General features: G+C 40.6%; 1 protein-coding gene across 1 annotated transcript in view; it reads right to left on the minus strand.

Moving 5' to 3' along the window:
* Window positions 1–6,139: 6,139 nt before the first annotated feature.
* Window positions 6,140–20,070, minus strand: part of LOC147800672 (uncharacterized) — a 33,583-nt gene continuing 19,652 nt past the window's right edge. Inside the window, exon 3 of the mRNA XM_087140422.1 lies at window positions 6,140–8,811. Coding sequence (XP_086996548.1) covers window positions 8,503–8,811 — 309 coding nt within the window. The 3' untranslated portion in view covers window positions 6,140–8,502. The remainder of the gene's footprint in view (window positions 8,812–20,070) is intronic.

A 20,070-nucleotide genomic window follows, 5' to 3' on the forward strand; every position in this document is an offset into this window, starting at 1 on the left:
TCGCTCGTGAAAATGATGAACAGTGCTTCGGGCCCTTTGATATGCATTAATAGCATACATGGAGATCAATGTTCGCTCCCCTGAGTTATGTATTGTCGGGTCTGGGAACCAAACAATACTCGTGCACTTTCAGCAGCCAGTATGATTTGCACATTCTGTCACTTGCGGCGTATCCTTACGCACAAAACGGAGAGTGTGATTGTGATTGAATTTATAATAAAATGTTGCCTGCTTGAGTTATTTTTGATCATGTATGTTGGAACAGTTTTGCCTCTTTCGTTTCGTCATTCCTGGAACAAAGCAAAACTGCCAAACCCTTTCTTACAAGGTTTCTTGCTGTTAGTTGGATAGTATTTAGCCATTGGACATTATAATGTTCAGGAATTGAACACCAAGTGTTCAGCAGTGAAACATGTCTACTTGCTAAACACAGTTTTATATAGTGAATCTTCGAGCAGCTCAAGTTGTGTATTTTTATTGCCCACCTTTGAAACCAATTTTTGGAAGCACTTTTGGGTTTTTTAATGCTAAAGTTTTTCTTGCGATCAGCATTTCAACCAGCAGAAAAACCACCGCTACTAAATGACGACTCCCAATACACGGCTGATGGAACAACAGGGGTATAGGCTTTCTTTGATGAATTTTCTACGCATTACTACGAACAGATATTGCCATGGCAACCAAGAGCCATGACATTATTTTTTCGTCGCCACACTATTGATTCCCCATCTTTATTCGCGTGGTTGGTGATCAGTGAATAGTTGTATTGTTTCTGATGCGAGGGGTGAATCTACAGTCAATCTCAAAATCAAATCCAGCAGGCATTACAATGGGCTTTAATGCTTGACTTCTGTATGAAATGCTGCTGGAAAAGATGGCGTTTTTACGTGAGGCTTATTATAGAACTTTATATTGGATCACTTCATGATCATTTGGCAATAGAATAATATGAATTCTTTTGGTCTAGGACTTGTCAGAATTCATTCAGTTGTCTTGAAAGTTGATTTGAATTTATCGACACTGGTGCCTCCGAAGAAAATGAACATTGCTTTTCACAAACGTGTAAATTTCTTTGTTCAGTGGAAGTGTTTTGACAGTAACAAACTTTGGGTGTGCAGGCAAACAAGAAATTTTTCAGCAAACTGAAACCAGCCATAGCAATTGAGAACCAACGGTAGAAAACGCGTCCCAGTTGTTTGTTATTGCACAGCACACGACACTAGGGCTGACTGTGTTTCCCGGCATCTTCTAAACTCTCCCACCGAACATTCAAATTTAATTTGTCAACTGAGCCCGCTTACTGTTTATTTAACAAGCAATCTTCAAACCTTCTGGAAATCATATACAAGCTCTTTGCAGCCAGCTATCCCAACCTTGAGCGTCCATTTGCACACAGCAGCCCCTCTGGTTTGTGTCCTGCACCCTGTGGGATAAAAGACTTGGCGGCACGGATGACAGCCCTTCTATCTATCGCCGTTGCCCGTTTGTTTTCTCAACCCTGTTTTTTCTTTCCTGGTCGTATATGGTCTTTCACATGCGAAGACACGATCCTGAATCTCAGGGAATTCTGGCCGGCTTCTGATTTTAGCTGTAATTGATTTCAAAGAGCACGGTGTTAGCATATAAATACAGAAGGCTTCTTGCAGGCGGGATGGAGTCATATTTTACAGATAAGATAAGACGAAGTTTTTGCCATCAAAGCTTAATTTCGTCGCATGATTGTATCTTGGCAAGATGCCAGAATTGGTTTAGAGTTGGAAATCGTTATTGTGCAACGGTTATTTGTTTGCTTTGGCTGTTCCTCATTTTCCTCAAGTTCTAAGTAAAAGTGCCGAAACAAAACAGAGTAAATGTTACACCATCCCAAGATTTTGACCAACATCCCTTCGTAGAAAACCAATTTCTTTATTGAATTTACGCTTATTTTTTTCAAACGTTTGCCTGTTTACCCAAAGTCCACACTTTTAGTTTTAGTGAGTTCCATCTGAAATTAATGCCACACCATATGCATATTTTTCTTTGGCATGGAATGTATTTGGCTGGCATGTTGGTTTATAAAGAAAAAGGTGAATGTTTGTGAATGGTAAACAGTCCAGAAATGGTAAAATTAACACCACAGCTTTTACGGTGCACATAATGCACCCCCCAGAAGTATGAAATTGCTGTCCATGGGCACGAAATTCCTTCTCCTATATTTGATTTACGACTGAGTGCTGTAAGTTCCACCGGGTAAACACAGCGGTCATTTCAACACACAGCCACGATCGAATAGCAGCGAACTTTTAACAGGTGACATTTCAAATAGATTGTTTTGCTGTGATTCCATAAAAATACTGCAAGAACATGATACCAATTTCCCATGTGAATCAAGGAAGACCTGTACATGTACACTATATTCTCCACAGAAACTCCCCATGATCATTTCTAAATTAAATGCAGTTGCATTCTCCTGTGACACAATAAACCTACCCTTCTCCCTAGCAGCTATTAATATCACAAGTGTATTAAAGTATTTACGAATTAAGGACACAGGTTTTCTGTCACGATTTGCCTTTTATTAACAAGTTTGCTTCAGAATTCCAGCAAATCAGTCCAGAATCGTGACTAAGCTATTTTTTGCTTTAGCTTAGCAGCTGGGTGTCGGCCACGATCGTCAGAGCACCTTTGCTGTTCCGCTTCCCAACGAGTCGACAGGGGAGAACTGATTCTTAATCTGGGATCCGTTCTAATCACGCTTTAACCTCAAGAAACTGCGATATTGACATTTTACAGTCTTCGCCAATACGTGCCGTCGGGCGTGTCGTGAGCTGGTGTTGAAGTGGAGGGTTATGTGCGTGATTTCCAAGGATTTTTCTCAATTTCACCACCAAGATTCCAAGGGTCTATGTCTGAATGAAAGTGTCTTTCTTTGGTACATTTCCATACTCTAGGCAGTTACCGCCCTCTTACGCCACAGCGCTTGACACTTCATTGAGATGATTTATGGTTAAAATTCCTCCACTTATTTTTAGCGTTTTGAAGATAATTGAAGCTTTTTACTTTGCACCACCTGTATGTGTCTTCATCCATTTAAAGTCTTTGCTCCCTTCAATTTATTCAAATTCAAACCTTACTTAGGCGGCAATAAACCCAGAAAACACCTTTACAGGCATTTTCAGATTTTTTTCTGGAGCCACAAAAATCACCCAACACCGTTTCACTGATAAATCGATGCGTTTTAAGGTGAGAAAGGTTTAGAAAATCGAAGAAAATATGCCATGCAGTCTTGACACTTCAGGATTTTGAAACTATGCGTTCTAATCTCTTTTTATTGACCTCTTCTTTTACACCAGGCAAGGTAAACAAATCGAGCTTTTTTTATTAACAAAATTGCAGGAATTAAATCCTGAAGGTGCATTCTCCGTTTTCTCATATGTTTTTCCCCTCTCCCCGAATTAAGCCTGACGTGACTTTAACTGTGGTCCCCTCAACAGCAAGATCCTATTGCGAGATCTCGGTATTAAAGTCAAGAGGAGGTCGATAGATCACAGTGGTTTGCTGCGTCCTCTGGGCACGGTACGTTCATCTTGTAGTTTCCTGCTGCTTATGACGCGGCTATTGTCTGGCGGCAAACACTCCAGCGCCCCACTTGGAAATGAACCCTATACTCGAGGCTCGCCTGCAAGTCTTTCTCACCCCTTCCCACTTTATTAACCTCCTACCACCCTGTACTCACAGGAGACGCACTGCAGCAGGGAGAGAGGTCGCTTTTTTGATTAAAAGAAGTGGAGGAAAAGTGCTTCATGTTTCATGCATGTGGGGTAGAAGTAAGGCCAAGTCTCAGAAAGGGTTGTTTTTGTTATGAATCAATTCGGAATCACCTTGGGCTGTGAGCTTGGGGATTTCAAATTACAATTTCACTGCCCGAAACGTTAAGTCTTCACTTTCTCTGCACTTTTGCGACCCGAGGCTATTGTAAAAGACCATTTCCAATTTGGGACAATCGGGATTACAAAGCATCCTTTCCCCTTTTTGTCTATACGACTGGTCGTGGGGTTAGTTGAGAGGAAATGCCAACGGCAATACTTGTAAGGAATAGAAGAAACCATGTTGCTGAAGGCATGATTGTGTTGAATTTTACATAAACACTGTTGTACACAGAGACGTTTCAACAAGACATTCATGCTGCGTTCCACAGCTTGTTCCCTGTGGAATAGACAAGGAAGACAAAATACAAACTTGCCAAGAAGAGTCTAAATCCCCACAAGAGCTGTGCTTGATTGATTAACGCAATATTACACAGCCCCCTAAGCTTTTATAAAATATAGGGTATCGTTTTGGAAACGATTTTCGAATTCATAATTTGATGCTGTATTTTCAAGTGAATGGGTAAAAAAACCAATACAAGATCAAATAGTGAAAATGATTGTTTTTTGCCTCAAGCGTTTTCACCAAAGAGATATCCACTTCGGCATGCACTTCATCACGGCTTCCATTATCACTGGCATTATCACTGACGGTGATGCTGTCGTTTTTTTATACATATGTTTTTCAAGTGACTCTGTAGCTGACGAACAGCTGTCCTCAAGCCAAAGATCTCCCTCCTAATTCCATCTTCACTGCCTAACGGTGAAGAAGCCCGCATTACGTGCATATTGCGTGCGTCTACGAGCTACGCAAGTGCGCTCTCCAGTCTCAAAATTTCTATTCATTAAGCATGACGGGGGATGCGAAAGAGTAATAAGGTTTCTTAGTTTAAATTTAGTGACAGTGCCATCTGAGTTTATAGAGTACCAAAGTGTGACGTCACTCTGAACCAGAAGGTGCAGCGCAAACGAGTAGAGGACGCGGGCGTGTTGTTTCATGCGCTGATTCTCTTGCTAAATGCCTTTTACACATATAACTGTGCGTGTGTGCTCCGAGCGCAACAAAAGAGGGCGTGTTTTTTGGTACTCACCCAATGTACTCACCACTTAAGCCTGCGCTTATAATGGAGATCAATGGCGCGTTTGACGCGGAGCACGCTGAGTACGCGTAACAAATTTATTCCATAATGCATGGTCTTTGCGTACAAGCAGAACGTGTGCAAGAACCCGCTTGGAAAACTTACATCCATCTGTCTTTCTTTTGCCGCTTGGGATGTACTTCAACTCGGGGCAGATAGCGCTGAGGGATTATGGTCAATCGAGCACCCCAGCCACATCAACCTCACCGTAATATCACCCTTGCCTTTGAAGTTTTTCGGGACAGCGAGTTTTTGACACCACTTACAGGGCGTCGATCCTGAATTTGCATTATTGAGATCCCTTCCATAAAAAAGAATAGGTGAATGATCTACCGCTCGTTATCATGTAAGGTATGGCTGGTTTATACCAAAGTCTGATTTAATATCTTTTCCAGCTACAAACAATTCCTGTGTTCTTTGTGAATGATACCGGTACCAGTCAAAGCACTGCGTCCCTGCACATCCATGGGGCCTAAAGTGCCGCTCCTGAGTTCATTGACTTCCAGGTTTTATTCATATCCTAGGTCTCCCATTTCCCAAGATCAATGCGGCACACAAGTATACAACTACTCATTGCCGATTTGTTAGACGTTGTCACGTTGAACCAGAAAAGAAAACAGTGAGATTCATAAAGCCATTTATGGGCTCCATTTACGGGGTGGCCATTTTGGATCGTGCTCCCTGAATCTACTTATTATTGAACCTTCATGCCTATATACCGGTATTTTGGTATAATTGCAAGCATAACCCCACAATGAAAATGACATAATTTTTCATCCATAATTTCTACTGGAACTACCTGTCACAACACAAGGTTGGTAATCTGTAAGTTGCACCCATATAGTAAGTCTTTAGAGATTTTTAACAGGGATTCCAGATGGCGAATGCATCCACATATTTTGGGAAACAGAACTCGGTGTCCAACTTCCTTAGCTTAAAACCCTCACGTCTACCTGCAATTCTGAAATATAGAAGAAATAAAGCTTGCTTCATTTTTGACTGGGTTTTCCCGATAACCGATAAGCAGCCTGTTTTTAAGATAGAGTCGTCATTTGCGTTGCTGCTGTTTTTTCCTTTGTATGGGCTAAAGCACAGGAAAAGCGTTAGGGTATCTTGATGCCACGCTCATTTACATACCTGAAACATACAATCATGCCAAAGCACATTGACTAACTGGCGTTTAATTCTGTTAGATGTAGCGTAGGCAAAAGTTAGAAATTAGATCCAAGTTAGATTTGATAATTACATAGGTCATGTAGCACACCAGTTTATCATTTTTGTGACCCCTTCATTTAAACGAGACCTACATGCCCCTTGAATTCAAATTCGGAGCAAACAATTCTCTTTTCCACCGTGTTTCAAGCTATTTTACAATAAATCAGTTTACAACCAATTTTGAGGCCGTGTGCCAAATAAAATTGATTGTCCTCCTTTTTCTAGCGTCTTTGAAACTAAAACAGTAAAGCACATTCATTTATAGAAAAGACAATGTCATTGGCAAAATTTCCGAGACGAGTAACCTTTGGAAAGCGACAGAAAGAAATTACAAGTATTTGGCTGAGAGTAAAGTAAATGGAAATTTGGATTGTTGGGATTCAAATGGAATTGCGAGGTTCTTGAAGGCAAAATGTACACGAATCAGACCTCAAAGTCATATTTAAATAATCATTTTCGAGTCGCTCCAATTTGTACAAAATGGTATATTTTCCCAAATCTATATCTGTCTCATTCCGGGAGATAAGATTGCAAGAGTCAAGCATTGGGAATGAAATCCTTTCAAAGAAAGAAGTCTAATAACCAGGTCTAATGAATTGCCAGATACCATCAATCTTTCAAATATCTGGTCAAATTGAAAAGGCAAGGGGTATATCAAAAGCAAGGTCTTCCCCCGCGTCACAGACAAAAATATTACAATTCAACCCTTCGGAGCTTCAATGCCTTGCTTTCAAACAATGTGACTCTTTCCCATTGTGTCATCGTGTTTTCATTGCATGGGAGGCCAAAAATTCATTATCAGCAGCATTGACTGATATATAAGTTATGTGTTGTTTCTCTTACATAATTGTGACATTGACAGTTGTAAGGGCATGACTTTGAGAAATATTCTTGTTTAATTTAAAGCGTGTTGGCCCATTATAATGCTCTCTACTGCAAAAAAGTAATGAAAAGGTTAACTTTCAGCTTACAGTTCACCTCCACAGTGTGCGTAAAAAGACTTATAGAATAAAAGTGAAAAAAAATGTGCTACACGAAGTTAAGCGTGGGTATGCTTGAAAGTTTCCACGATCCAACAATTCCGTCTTTACTTTACTTGTTCCTCAGAAAGGACCTGAGAAGACAGATTTCCTAAATGGGGTCTTGCAAGCATGACGAATGTGCAGACAAAATAACCCGACCACCTGTTCCATAGAGGGAGTTAATAGTGCGACCAATGTTGCCTTTGGGCTAACTAGGTGGAGGAAGGGGAAATTGCACGACTCAAGACAGGTTCACTTAACCTTCTGAATCCGATGTGTTACAAAATTTCAACCCGAAGGCTCCTTTATCAGCATGATCTGTCAACGGGAGTCACTCATACGTAGTGGTGGAAACGTTGTGCTTTTTGCATAACATAGAGCTTATCCTAAAGTATTATGGACACCACAAACTGCTCAAAGTTTACGTAATCCGACCAGCTGTATTATTTGCGTATATTTGAACAAATTTAAATTAACATCTTTCAGATCGAAATGAACGGAATATACAGTTCATGTGTACCGCTTATAAAGGCCTCGAATCAATACACAAACTATGCGTTATGAATAATTATAACTGAAGCTGCTCCCATTAAAAAGTGCTCCCTTAGTTCTGTTTTTTTTGTTTGTTTTAATTTTAGAAAGGCTATGGGCACGTGAGGTCCCCTTGCTTTTTCTAAACTAGCGAAGAGCCAATCATGACCAGTTAAATGTAACAAAGAGATATTAGTTGTAGTAGGACTTCAGACCTTTTCCCACATCTGTCACTGACTTGTAGTGGCTCTGTGGCGTCGTAGTTAGAGAGGGTTAGTGCTAGAGAAAACTAGCAAATACATGAAATGTACTTCTTTATAGTACTGCATTATTCTGTACAGTAATTACGTAAATCTGCCCCTTCAATTCAAAAGATGGAGGTAAAACATGGTGCCTTTAAACTTCGGTTTCTCTTGGGACATATCAGGCGATGTTTGCTTCATATTTTTCATTTCGATCCGTTTTCAAAATACATAAGGGCGCTTATTTGACCAGGAAAAAGAAAGAAAAGAAAAATCGGTGTGGTTTTCGCTGACCACTTCCGTCTAAGCAAGATGTTACTTTTGAAATGCTATGTTTAAGGATAATTCATCTCTAAAGATCGACGATGGTGGAATGAAACTCGCATCTCCTGTGATAATTCAAGAAGTTGTTCGGGTGGTGTGGCCAGATGCTTTAGTCGAATGTGATTGTTGCTGAAACAAAGTGGTGAGGGGACAGTCACAAGAAAATATTGGGGAAAAATGCATCTCAGCGGTATAGGAATTTCTCGCAGGCGGTCCAGGCGTCAACCTCAGCATTGTTAATGGCTCCCTTCATTGATGGCTTCTGGATGCAGCCCCGGATGCATCTGTCGGCGACCATCCCTACGTACTTGGAGCAGGAGACGCAATTTGATACGCACTGGCCTGTTTGTTTGTGGCTGCGTCGCTCCATCAGGTTCTGATTCAGCAGCTCGTTGAGAAAGGTGTCGGCGCCGTTGTCCACGGGTAGTGCCCTCACCACCAGGTCGCTCACCAACAGCACGGCAAAAAGGGCCAGAATCGTCGCTCTCAGCATCTGGAGGAATCAGGGGAGGAGAAAAAGCGAAACAGAGGCCAGTTGTCAGGAAAAGGGAAGCTTTCAAGCGCATTTTAGGCGAAACTCAAAACGTGTCATCCTACTTTACTACACTGAAATACTGTGGTGTCAATTTGACACTCTTGGAATCTGTATTGGTCTACAGCTGTCCGTATTGCCCGATACAGATTTAAGGGTGTTAATTTAACACCACGATTTTCCCAGTGTGGCACTACCAGGCACACGGGGGTAAAGTATCTGGTTCGAATCTAGAGTACAGCAGAAGGTATACCGGAGTGCATGGCGTTATGGTGGACTTTGGTTTCGTGCAGATTTACATTTTTGTTAGTGACATTTGCATCATTAGCCTCAGGTGTTTTTAATTGTTGAATGATTTTTACACTACAGACCTTAGCTGGTGCACACTGGCTTAGGCATTATTATCCCGCACATATATAGGACCTAAGAGGACTAACAAAATACAAGAATTGTATACAAACAGAAAATTTACTAATCTTAATTAATACGACATACTACTGCATAATTAGCTGCAAAAAAAGCTGAAGCATATTTCAAACAACAAAACAGAGCATACGATGTCGTTACAACTAATGGGGGAGTAGTATTTTGTGTAAATCAGCATCGAGAGGCAGTGTAAAAGTTTATAAAGGAAATAACTATAAGCTTAATTCCTTTGCGTCGTAGTTAAGTACGTGAAAAAAATACTGACAGGCCATCTAAAATACTGTTAGGATGTTCATGTTCACGTTCTTTTCTTAAGTTTTCAATGTTTTGCTGTAGTCCAACCTGTATTACTTTCACACATTCATCCCAGAAGACTGCCATGTTCCCAAGTAGTTACGACTTTGAACCAAGTGGTTCAATATTTGCCCGCCGACACGACTTCAACTCCCAAGTACCGTGTTGAACTGGGACGCCAGGAAAATCAAAGATATGGTTCTGCTAGCCTCAATCCCCCTGTGCTGCAAGCTGGGTAGTGAAAGTGGCGTATTATGACCAATTTCAAATGGACAGCCTACATGGTGTTACTTTATCCCAGCGGGTTGTGCTCAGCTCTGGTTATTTATTAAATTTGAAAAAAAAATTAGGCGGCAGCACAGAGGCCTAGTTGCAAAGCAGGAAGAGTTTTATGCCAGTTTTGTGCTGAGCTTGTCACACAAAATTACAGACGCTAAAGATTTCTCAGTTATTGGGTCTTTATCCATAGTCAGTTTGGCTGCTAATGACACCTAACGATGTATGCACAGCAACTCCACTGAACTCTGGCTATTGTCACGGCCGCCCGCACGGCCTTGCCGGTAATACAACTCCTGATTGTCCATAGCCTTTTTTGTGATGACTAGTGTTATTTTACTGGAGCGTGTCAACAAAGACGAGGAGCCCAGCCTCCGTTTAACCATTTCCTGTGTTTGAACGTCAAACGGTCAGTGATGGATGAAAGTGGGAAGTTAAGACAGCATGTCTCATAAAAAGTCGATGTCTTCATTTCGTTTATACAAAGCGTGCTTTTCATTAAGCACGCTACAGTGAACAGGTGGGTCACTTATTAATGTGGCATTGATTTTTAATGGCAACCAGGCTTAATCATTCACTGGTTTCATGTTTGTTTTTTTCAAATTAAACAAATGACTGAAGTATTAGCAAGGGCCTAATGTTAAATGTGATAAGTGGAATATTAATAAAATGGTGTTTCGTTAACTGAAAAAGATGTAGAAATTGATAAATGATGTCGTAACTATAAAAAAATGTCCTTATGCATAAAGTGTTTTGGTTTAACCCCTTTCTAAAACCAACTTAGGGCTAAGCTGGCCAAAGATTATACAGAAACACATTTTGCCCTTTGAGCAAGCATTTCGTAATGTCTTTATTTTGCTCAGTTCCCATTTCAATGGAAATTAGATAAATACATAATCAGTGCATATGCCGATGTCCACAACTTGCACAATGCGTCAGACCGTTATGACTTGTAATCAGTCAAAAAACATTTAGTACAAATTGCAATGTCGACGTCAAAAACCGAGGGCCGGGGGGGGTCAATGTCATGACAGTAAAAAAAAACACCAAAACGAAAACTGAAAGAGACCTCATTTGGTTGCAGCCAGCGTAGCCGACAGTGTTTAGACCGTGGTGTTTATGAGAGGGGAAAGCTCGCTATTAGGCCGCGCCGTAGGTTCTGACCTCTTTTATTTTCATCACTGTCTCTTCACATCTTCGAATTAATCACCCAAGATTGCCAACCACCAATCACTCCAGTTTACTCAGTGGGCAATCCAGTCGGTGATAAGTCGATATAAGTCGCCAGTACACAGTGTTCCTAGAGGTGATGGTGTAGTGGAGGCGTGGAGGGGGAGGCGTCCTACATTGTGGCCTCTCCATAGCTAAACACTTGGCTATGCCTGATGGGCTTATCTGGACGTCAGATCCGCCGGTGTATTGACAGTGTTACTGGGCAACATTCGACTGTCTCTACTACTGGGATCGAAGATCACTCTATGAATGACTTGGATTAACGTATATGGGCCTGCAACATCGAGAAATTGAAGCTGTACCAGGAAAGTGTAGAACCTTGATAATATTCTCAAGAAAAAAAATATGTAATTTAAAATGCATTATGCGTTTAATAAATTGATTTTAATAATGGTTAGATTTAGACCAACTTTTTAGGTCCAAGAATGTTAACAAGAACAGACCGCCAAAGAAGAAAAATGCAACCCAGTTTACCTGTATACATGTACTCTTAAACATAGTAATTCGGCTAAGTTTGAAAATTAAAATTTCTAAAGTAATACGTTTCAACTTTGACGAAATACCTGCAAAGCGTCACATTTGACATGACAGAATTAAGTTTCACTTAAATTATAATGCCGTTTAAAATGCAGTGTCACGTAAGTTCCAAAGCAGGTTGCACATAAACCCTTTTCTCTCCAAAGAATTTGAAAGCTGTCATTTCAAGATGTAGTGACTTACAAAGATTTTGAATGAGATCTTTGAGGCTCATATATACGCAACAATGACGTACGGAAGAGTACCTTTCCGATTATGTGCACATAAATAAAGCCGTTCCTAATCCCTTGTCACCAGTGTCTGATGACCATGTTAATGCTACTGCATCATGTATCTTGAGGGTGACAACTGTAATAGTGAGTACCATTAACTGTGATTGCTCGCCGGGATTCTTGGGTAATGCTCTCAGGATACCACTTACAACTGCAATAACAAGATGGCCAGTTCACAATCTGGTGGTGTTTTCATCGCCTTAGGTTGAATAGTGTGTGGGCTTAAGATGCGAATCCACTCCTCAAGGCGTGGATTTATTATAAAGCTTTGGTCCTATTTTTCTTCGCTATAGTCTGCCCCAGAGTATTGAAGTTTCACGAACTTATATGTTCCTTGTTTTGGATGAAGGTGGGTCTTTCCTGCAGCATTGGGATGTATTTCAATGGATTTGTGACGATGAAGCGCCAACACGTTACAGACGTGTCACAGGGTGCGTTTCATTAAATCGCAATACGAGCACATGTGAATAGAACTTCTACTCCTATGGCACGCCAATTAAATTCTGATCTCATTCCGTCTCGTGACAGGCAGACTGCGAGGTTTGGTGTGTGATGAGGCGCTAGCAGGGCCAAATACAGTGATGGGTTGAGCTGTACTTTTGCAGTCCTCTCGCTCGTGCCATCGGGAACCTACTTGCAGACATGTGGACAACAAACAAAGACAGGGCAGAAAGGGGGATTCTTTCTGTATACTTGACGTGTCGCTGGGGAAGAAACAAGACCTCAGAGTTGAATAAACGCTAGTTTCTGATGAGCCTAATTAAGCATTTAGCCTGACAATCGTACATCTCACATCATAGGTCGTCGTGGTTTAGACGGACAAAAATGCAAATGTGAACTGACTGTGTAAAGACTAAACCAATATCAATCTTTCAGTTGAATTTTTAACATTTTTATTAAGCTATCGTGCACAATTCATGAAAAGTGCAAAGCGCTGTTAATTGGTCCTCGAAGGAAAGAGGTTTCTATTCTATCATGAAATATATATATATTTAGAACGCTGCAACTCTTCCTGTGCATCCTTTGTTGATCATAATTTGGCGAAGTGTTTCCAAAGAATCAATTCGTGTGATTTCTTGATTTAGTTTTGGTTGGCTGACTGACATCATCGTTGTTAGATCCTATTTTTCCTCTTAGTCACCAAATCACCTTTGGTTGCATGTTTCATTTTGGAACTGAAGTTTTTCTCGTTTGCAAATTAATTTTCTATCTGAAGATCTTGCACGTTTCATTTTGAATGGTACGGCATTCCTAATACTAGTGTACTTTCCGATTAATGTTGCCACAGCGATCAAGTTAGTCGTATACCACAACAAACAGCAAAAGTAGACTCAACTTCCAACTTTCAAAAATCACTTGACAAATGAGCTTCCAGAAACTCTCATTTTCAAGACTACCATCTATGAATTTTTAAATAAATGGTGCCTTCAATCCAGTTTTCTACAAGTTCTCAGTCGACATGAATTACGGTTGAGTAAGCCAAAAGACTGAGCAATAGCTCCTTAATCACGTTTAATGACTTGTTATTTCGGAACGTGGTTGGCAATTATCCAGTTAGGGCACTAATCTATTCTTGTCATCCTGAAAAAGGGAAGACAACATCATCTACATGAAAATAAATGATACATCCATCCCAGCAATGATATAAACGACCATACACTTGATGCACGGATCAATCCATCATGCCACGCGAGGCTCATGAGCAAGATTTACGAATAAGAGGCGATACTAATGGTCTAATAAGTGGCCTTACGTTAAATGTGAACAGGAAATTATCAGAATTTACGTAGAAATCACGGTACCGCCTAATTTCTTAGCCTGTACAAATGATGAGGAAGATGATAATGATGATGTAAATGGAATTTATTCCTCCTACTTTGTCCTCAATCGGTGGGGACCGTAATTAACAGAAAATAATGTTTGTACTTTAATTGACTGCTAGCAAAGTTTACGTCTTCGCAAGTTAATGCCGGGCAGTTGCATGTTTCAGAACTGAATAATGGGTCTAAATTCAAGGGGATTTGATCCTGTAATGTTGCACACACAGGTAGTAATGTATATAGGCCTACATGTATTGTACATTAAACGTTACTGCTTTTTATATCATATCTGAAAAAAGGAATTTTGACCAGATTTTTCTGTTGAACTGTGGAATTCTTTTTAATAGACCGTACTTAGTTGTTGTGACTTTCCGACACTTTTTGATTTTATTGACCGTTCCGTCTTTTCGGTAATTGTTATGCAATATATTGAAACACAAAATAGCCCACATAGCAGGTACCAGTTGCGATTACAGTACCGGTACGTAATCATTATATACCTGTATTTGCCAAAAAGTTTCATTCACGATCTGTTGGAGTATAATCTAAAACTATAGGATAGTTTGAAAAATGGATAAAAAAAAACGAAGACAGCTATAAACCCAAAATCTATTTCTACGGAATATGGCTTGTAATAAACTAAAATGCACTGTAAGTTGTTATTATAGCAAATCCTCCAACCAAAAATCCCTGTGACTGCACGGGCGTGTGGTTGAATGTCAGTGGTTCTCTTCACTGCTATATGTTCTCGTAACTATTACTACTATACTACGACATATGCACTGCCAATATACTACTATTCACTACTACTATTCACTACTATAATAGACTATAATGGACAGTTTTACAGGATCATTGATCAACCTCTTCATCTCTCTAGCAACCCGAAATTTCCCTGTCACACGGACACCCAGCAGCTTGCAGAAAGGTTCAGCAATTTCTCTGTTTCCAAGATTTGCTTAATTCGTGACGAACCGGAGTCGTCTCGTCCCTTGCCCAGCACAAAGGTCTTGTCTCTAAGCAATGAAACACCAATTATGGATATGTTTGAGCCAGTTAACAAGGAGGAGCTGGCACACATCATTTCTGCATTGCAATCCAAATCGTGTACTCTTGACTCTATCCCAACCTGGTTTAATATTGAAACATCACATGTGTCTGTTACTACCCGTCATCAACTCCATTCTGAACATCTCTCTTACAAAACAGGCAAATTTCCCAAAGCATTTAAGCAGGCTATTGTCTCACCGATTTTAAAGAAATCGTCACTGGACTCGGAGGAACTTAAAAACTATCGACCGGTGTCTAATCTCAGGTTCATTTCTAAAGTGCTTGAGGAAGTAGTTGCCATACAGCTATGTGGTCACCTTTCTGACAATAATTTATTTGAGCCATATCAGTCTGCATACAGGAGGTGCTTCAGTACGGCAACAGCTCTCACCCGTGTCTCCAATGACATTCTCCGGGCAGTTGACAGTAAACAGGTAGTTTTTCTTGTACTTTTGGACTTGTCTTCTGCATTTGACACTGTGAATCACTTACTATTAATTAAACGTCTTGAGTCGTTTGGTGTTAAAGAAATACCAAATATTTAATGCAGTGGCTTTCATCGTACTTATCGGACAGGTCTCAGTCTGTGAAGATTGGTGAGTCATCATCATCTCCTGCAGCTTTGCAATTTGGTGTGCCCCAAGGATCAGTGCTTGGACCACTTTTGTTCAGCATATATTAATAGCCCGGTAGCCAACATTGCCCGTCAACATGGTTTTCAAATTCACCTCTATGCAGATGACACACAGTTGTAAATTCCATTTGATCAATCATTTCCTGATAGTAAGCTCTCTGCTAAGCATCAGTTAGAGGCATGTTTCCTAGATATAAGTGCGTGGATGCTTACCAATACGTTGGAGCTGAGTCACAGCAAATCAGAGCTTCTTATAATTGCATCAAAATCCCAACACGCTCTGATCTAGGACTGGACTGTTACCATTGATTCAGAATGCATCACTGCCTCATCCACCGTTCAAAACCTAGGAGTTGTCTTTCTTAGAATTTCTCCAGGGATTCTCACGTTCGGAAGATATGCCAATCTGTTTATTGTGACGTTTGCAACGTTAACAGCATACGGAAAGTACTTGATGACACATCTGCATCCAAACTCGTACCAATTAGACAAACTCCAGCATGCTCTAAATGCAGCTGCCGGAGTCTTATCCAAATCTAACAAATTTGACCCCATCTCGCCAATGCTGCAAAATCTCCATTGGTTACCTGTTCGGGAGCGAATTGAGTTTGTGACCCCATTACACCCCATGTACCACAACGTAACCTGCACTCATAACACAAGAATCTGTTTGTGATTCCAGAACACGGACTACCTATGGAAGTCGGGCCTTTTCATCGGCCGCACCAGTGCTGTGGAACAACCTCCCAAATGATCTCAGAACCCTGGACACAATTGAAACATTTAAATCAAAAACTTGAAAACTTTTCTGTTCAAGCGTTCTTTTATTGGCACTTCATAAGTGTTATCAACCTGATTTTACCACCTCTTCTAGCGCCTCGGATTAGTTTTCTAGATAGATGGCACTTTATAAGTGTTTGTTTGTTATTATTATAATATTCTCGTATGAGGACAACTGACTCGCTCAAGTGTCATGTAATCTCTTAGGAAGCTGTGGACTTCAATGGTGAGGTTTTCGTCAATGTGAATGTTTCGTTGATATTTCAGTGGTCTAGATTTCATTTTGAACCAGCCCCACCTGTGAACTACACCTGATGATTTTTCCCTTGCTGTACCTAACCCACGTCAAGCTCGATTACATAAAAGAGATACAGATTTTTCAACGGGTGGAATGCTGTTCTTGTCTCGGCTTTTTCACCTTTTTATATGCGGAGACATTGAACTGAAACTTAGGACCACCATGGAAGTATCCCCGAGGGTTTCATAGGAAGCTGTCAAGAACAACTTCACAGGAAACTGTCAAGAACAACTTCACAGGAAACTGTCAAGAACAATTTCACAGGAAACTGTCAAGAACAACTTCACAGGAAACTGTCAAGAACAACTTCATGGGACTTTTGTGTTCCACATGTAAGAAATACTTTCATATTTTTGTGGCTCCGTTCCTGACGTTGAGTACGTCACGCTTTATAAGCACCCAGATGATAATTGGTAATACCCGGATTGTTTACTCCCCCTCCCCCAGTTCTGACTCCTTTTTCGATTCCAATGCAACTTCCTCTAACGTGGATTCAGTCGCCATCTTGCCAAGTTCCTCCGTGTCTCCACTCACCACTACTCCCAAGAAATATTCAGCATCAGCCTGGCATCTGTGGAATTTTGTTCAATGCCTGCAGGCTCGAGAACGAAGTACAGGATACCGTGCTTATTCGTCAGATGGTCCAACTGTACTGTCGCATTCCCTAGCTGACTGGCAATGCGTGACGCTGCGGTTTTGGACACTCCGCTTTATTCTTTGTTCTGCAAACAAGGGAATTTGTCAGTCATTTTCTGACTCCCTTGGCCATTATTGTTTTGTTCTAACAAACTTGGAACATAATGACGTCACGTTTTGTTAGGGCGCTCGATGGATCGTGCCCCCACCTCACTGCCATAGGAAAGCGCACATGTAAACAAAGCATGACGTCATTATGCTACAGGTCTGTTTGTCCTTGCTTGACCTGACTAAACTTGTTTTGGTTGAATTCAAGCTGAGAGCTGAACTGTGGCTTTATGATTTTTACAACTGGCCCCTTCGTTAATGACAGTATCAACAAACTTGACATTTTGAACTCGATTGATTTAGACAGCTATGCGGGCTTCCTCTTAGTAAGCGACTTTAACCCTGAGGAGCCCCATGTGACACATATGTAACATTTTTTTTAACATTAAAGTCGACTGGTCTGTTCGTCGTTCTGGGTGGGATCAGTGGTTGATATGATCAGGGAGCTGTTGAACACAGCTCCACGATATGATGGACGCTTTGTATTTTGAACGAGACTACAATATCATTGACAAACTTTCAATCTAATCTCATCGTCGATTGGGCATCATGCAATGTTCTGAGGGCATTTTTGCCATACCCAATAAAAAGTGGCGGATCGTGCATTGTTCATTACGCTGTTGCCGACTGAATTATGAAATATTTACGCTTCATCACCAAAAAGTAAATGCCACTGAGTGAGGTCGAAATTTCCTTGTCAAAATCGAAAATCGGTAATTTCAAATGCCACACTTCGCTGGCCTTGTGCTTCAACTATTGTGTGGAAATTTCTGAAATGGAAATCATCCTCACAATTGACCACATCGATATTTTCGTGACGACCTGTTGACTCCCGTGTGATGGAAGGTTTGCCTGTGGCGCTTTGAAGGCATTCCTTCCCCGAGTAGGACGCTGCCAGTGAGCAGAAAAACACGTGATCAGAAAATGGAGGAAACTGTAAATGCATAAGTTCCGCTTCATAACATAAGGAATACTTCTGAGTTTCAGTTGATGTAATGCATCCACCATGCCATATAACCATTATTTAACTAAAAGTACATTTCAAGAAGTCAAGTACACAAACAATTTCACTAAAAAAGTTTTTCCTTTCGAAAAGGCCATTAATTTTGTGAAAGTGAATCGAGCTACGAACGAGACCGTTAAAATTACATTGCCAAGGATACTTTATGTCTATTTATTCATGTAGCCGAACAAATCATTACAGGTTTCTTTTTAATATTCATGTACAGGAGGTGCGACAAACTTTTTTTCTGAACACAGCTCCCGGGTGAAGACAATAACGCATCATTTTTATCTGTCGAAAAGTTCAGACAACTTGTGTCTGCACTCAACACTTCAATGGACAAATGTCGCACGCAGGACGGAGGAAAAAGCGGTAAGCGGAAATCAATTGATCACCGTTTCACAATATACCCGTGAAAATTATATTCCACTGATTACACATGCTTTCTCAACTGCAGACGGACCAAAAAAATAATAAATAATAATAAAATAAAATAAAAATGCACATGATGAATTCCCCGTTTATGGTTACATGACTTTTGTCTCGAAGCGCTGCTGTATATGCAGCGTTAGTGACATCCAATTCAGAATGGCGCAGAAGAGTCGCGCTGAGCCAAATTATTTTTTGGTGAGATGCATGAGAAGTTCGACGTATGAAACGGATTGGAGCGACTGCAAGACGTCGAAAAACCATCAACAGTAGTTGTTTGGAGCAGCCCTCCAGTGCCTTGATTTCAGATGTGAAATGCAAATCTACAAAAATGTATGTGGTAATTAGGAAAATTGGCCTTAAGAATTCCACAATCCACTTGCGTCCTTGGTATCACAGGCGAGCCGGCGAACAGTGATCATTATAGAATATGGCTGGTGGGTTGATGGAAGTAAGCAATTGAGTTTTCATTGAAACTTATTAAAAGACTAAACTTGTATGAAATAAACAGCTGATAAACTGATTCAAATTGAAAAAAGGAACGATTTGAATGTTTTTGAGCCTTATACATTTTTTTCCATTCATCCATAATGCGTTTCATCAAGATAGTCAAGTCTGCTTGTTGCCTTCATGTTTCGATTAGGGCACCCTTTTTATATTTCATGGTTCTTATTTCCGACCGACCTTATTTTGGGCTCCCGATCACGGAAAAAGCTTTTTTTCTCCGCCGACCCTGCAAAAAAGGACCTACCCCCCCAAAAAAAAATGAAGGGAAAAAAATTGGCCAGTATGACCTTTGAAAACAAAAGCCCTGAAAACTTACGATTTCGTAAACGACCAACAGCGACGATCGGCGTTCTAGTGAACATTCCGTATACCGCACCTTTCCGTGGCCCACTGAGGTTCGTGCATAGCCCTACACCAGCAACATGGCATTTTTTATTGAAGGATTTTTTTTGACCTACCAACCTTATCTCAAGTGGTAAAAGAAATGAAAACCATAGAATTTAATAAGGGCGCCCTTATACAGTGATCCGTTTTCTTAGAAATGAAGGTATGTCAGTTTCACTGGTTTTAAACTCCATAGCGAGAAATGATGTAGCAGGAAGTGAATTGTGTTTGTATACAGCTGAACCTTAATAAAAAACACTGTCAATGCAAGGACAGTGCTAAGCCCAATCTTTTGTTCTTCATTGCTTTCACTCCTGATAATACAAAGTTGCTGTTCCAACAAGGTTATCTGCTTAGTTCAAACGAACTGTTATTATTAAATCAACTGTAATGATATCTTCAATGCTGCGAGTGGTTTCAATCAAGTACACGCCTCCCTCATCGTCAGTTTAAACCGGGAGTTACCAGCCTTTGATGACAGTGCTGAATCAAGGGGCTAACAACCTCCAGAGAAACCCCTCCTCCAACTGAAC

This window comes from Acanthaster planci, linkage group LG01, assembly GCF_054643075.1.
Source record: "Acanthaster planci isolate LZ-2023a linkage group LG01, COTS_SCS, whole genome shotgun sequence".
Taxonomy (NCBI): domain Eukaryota; kingdom Metazoa; phylum Echinodermata; class Asteroidea; order Valvatida; family Acanthasteridae; genus Acanthaster; species Acanthaster planci.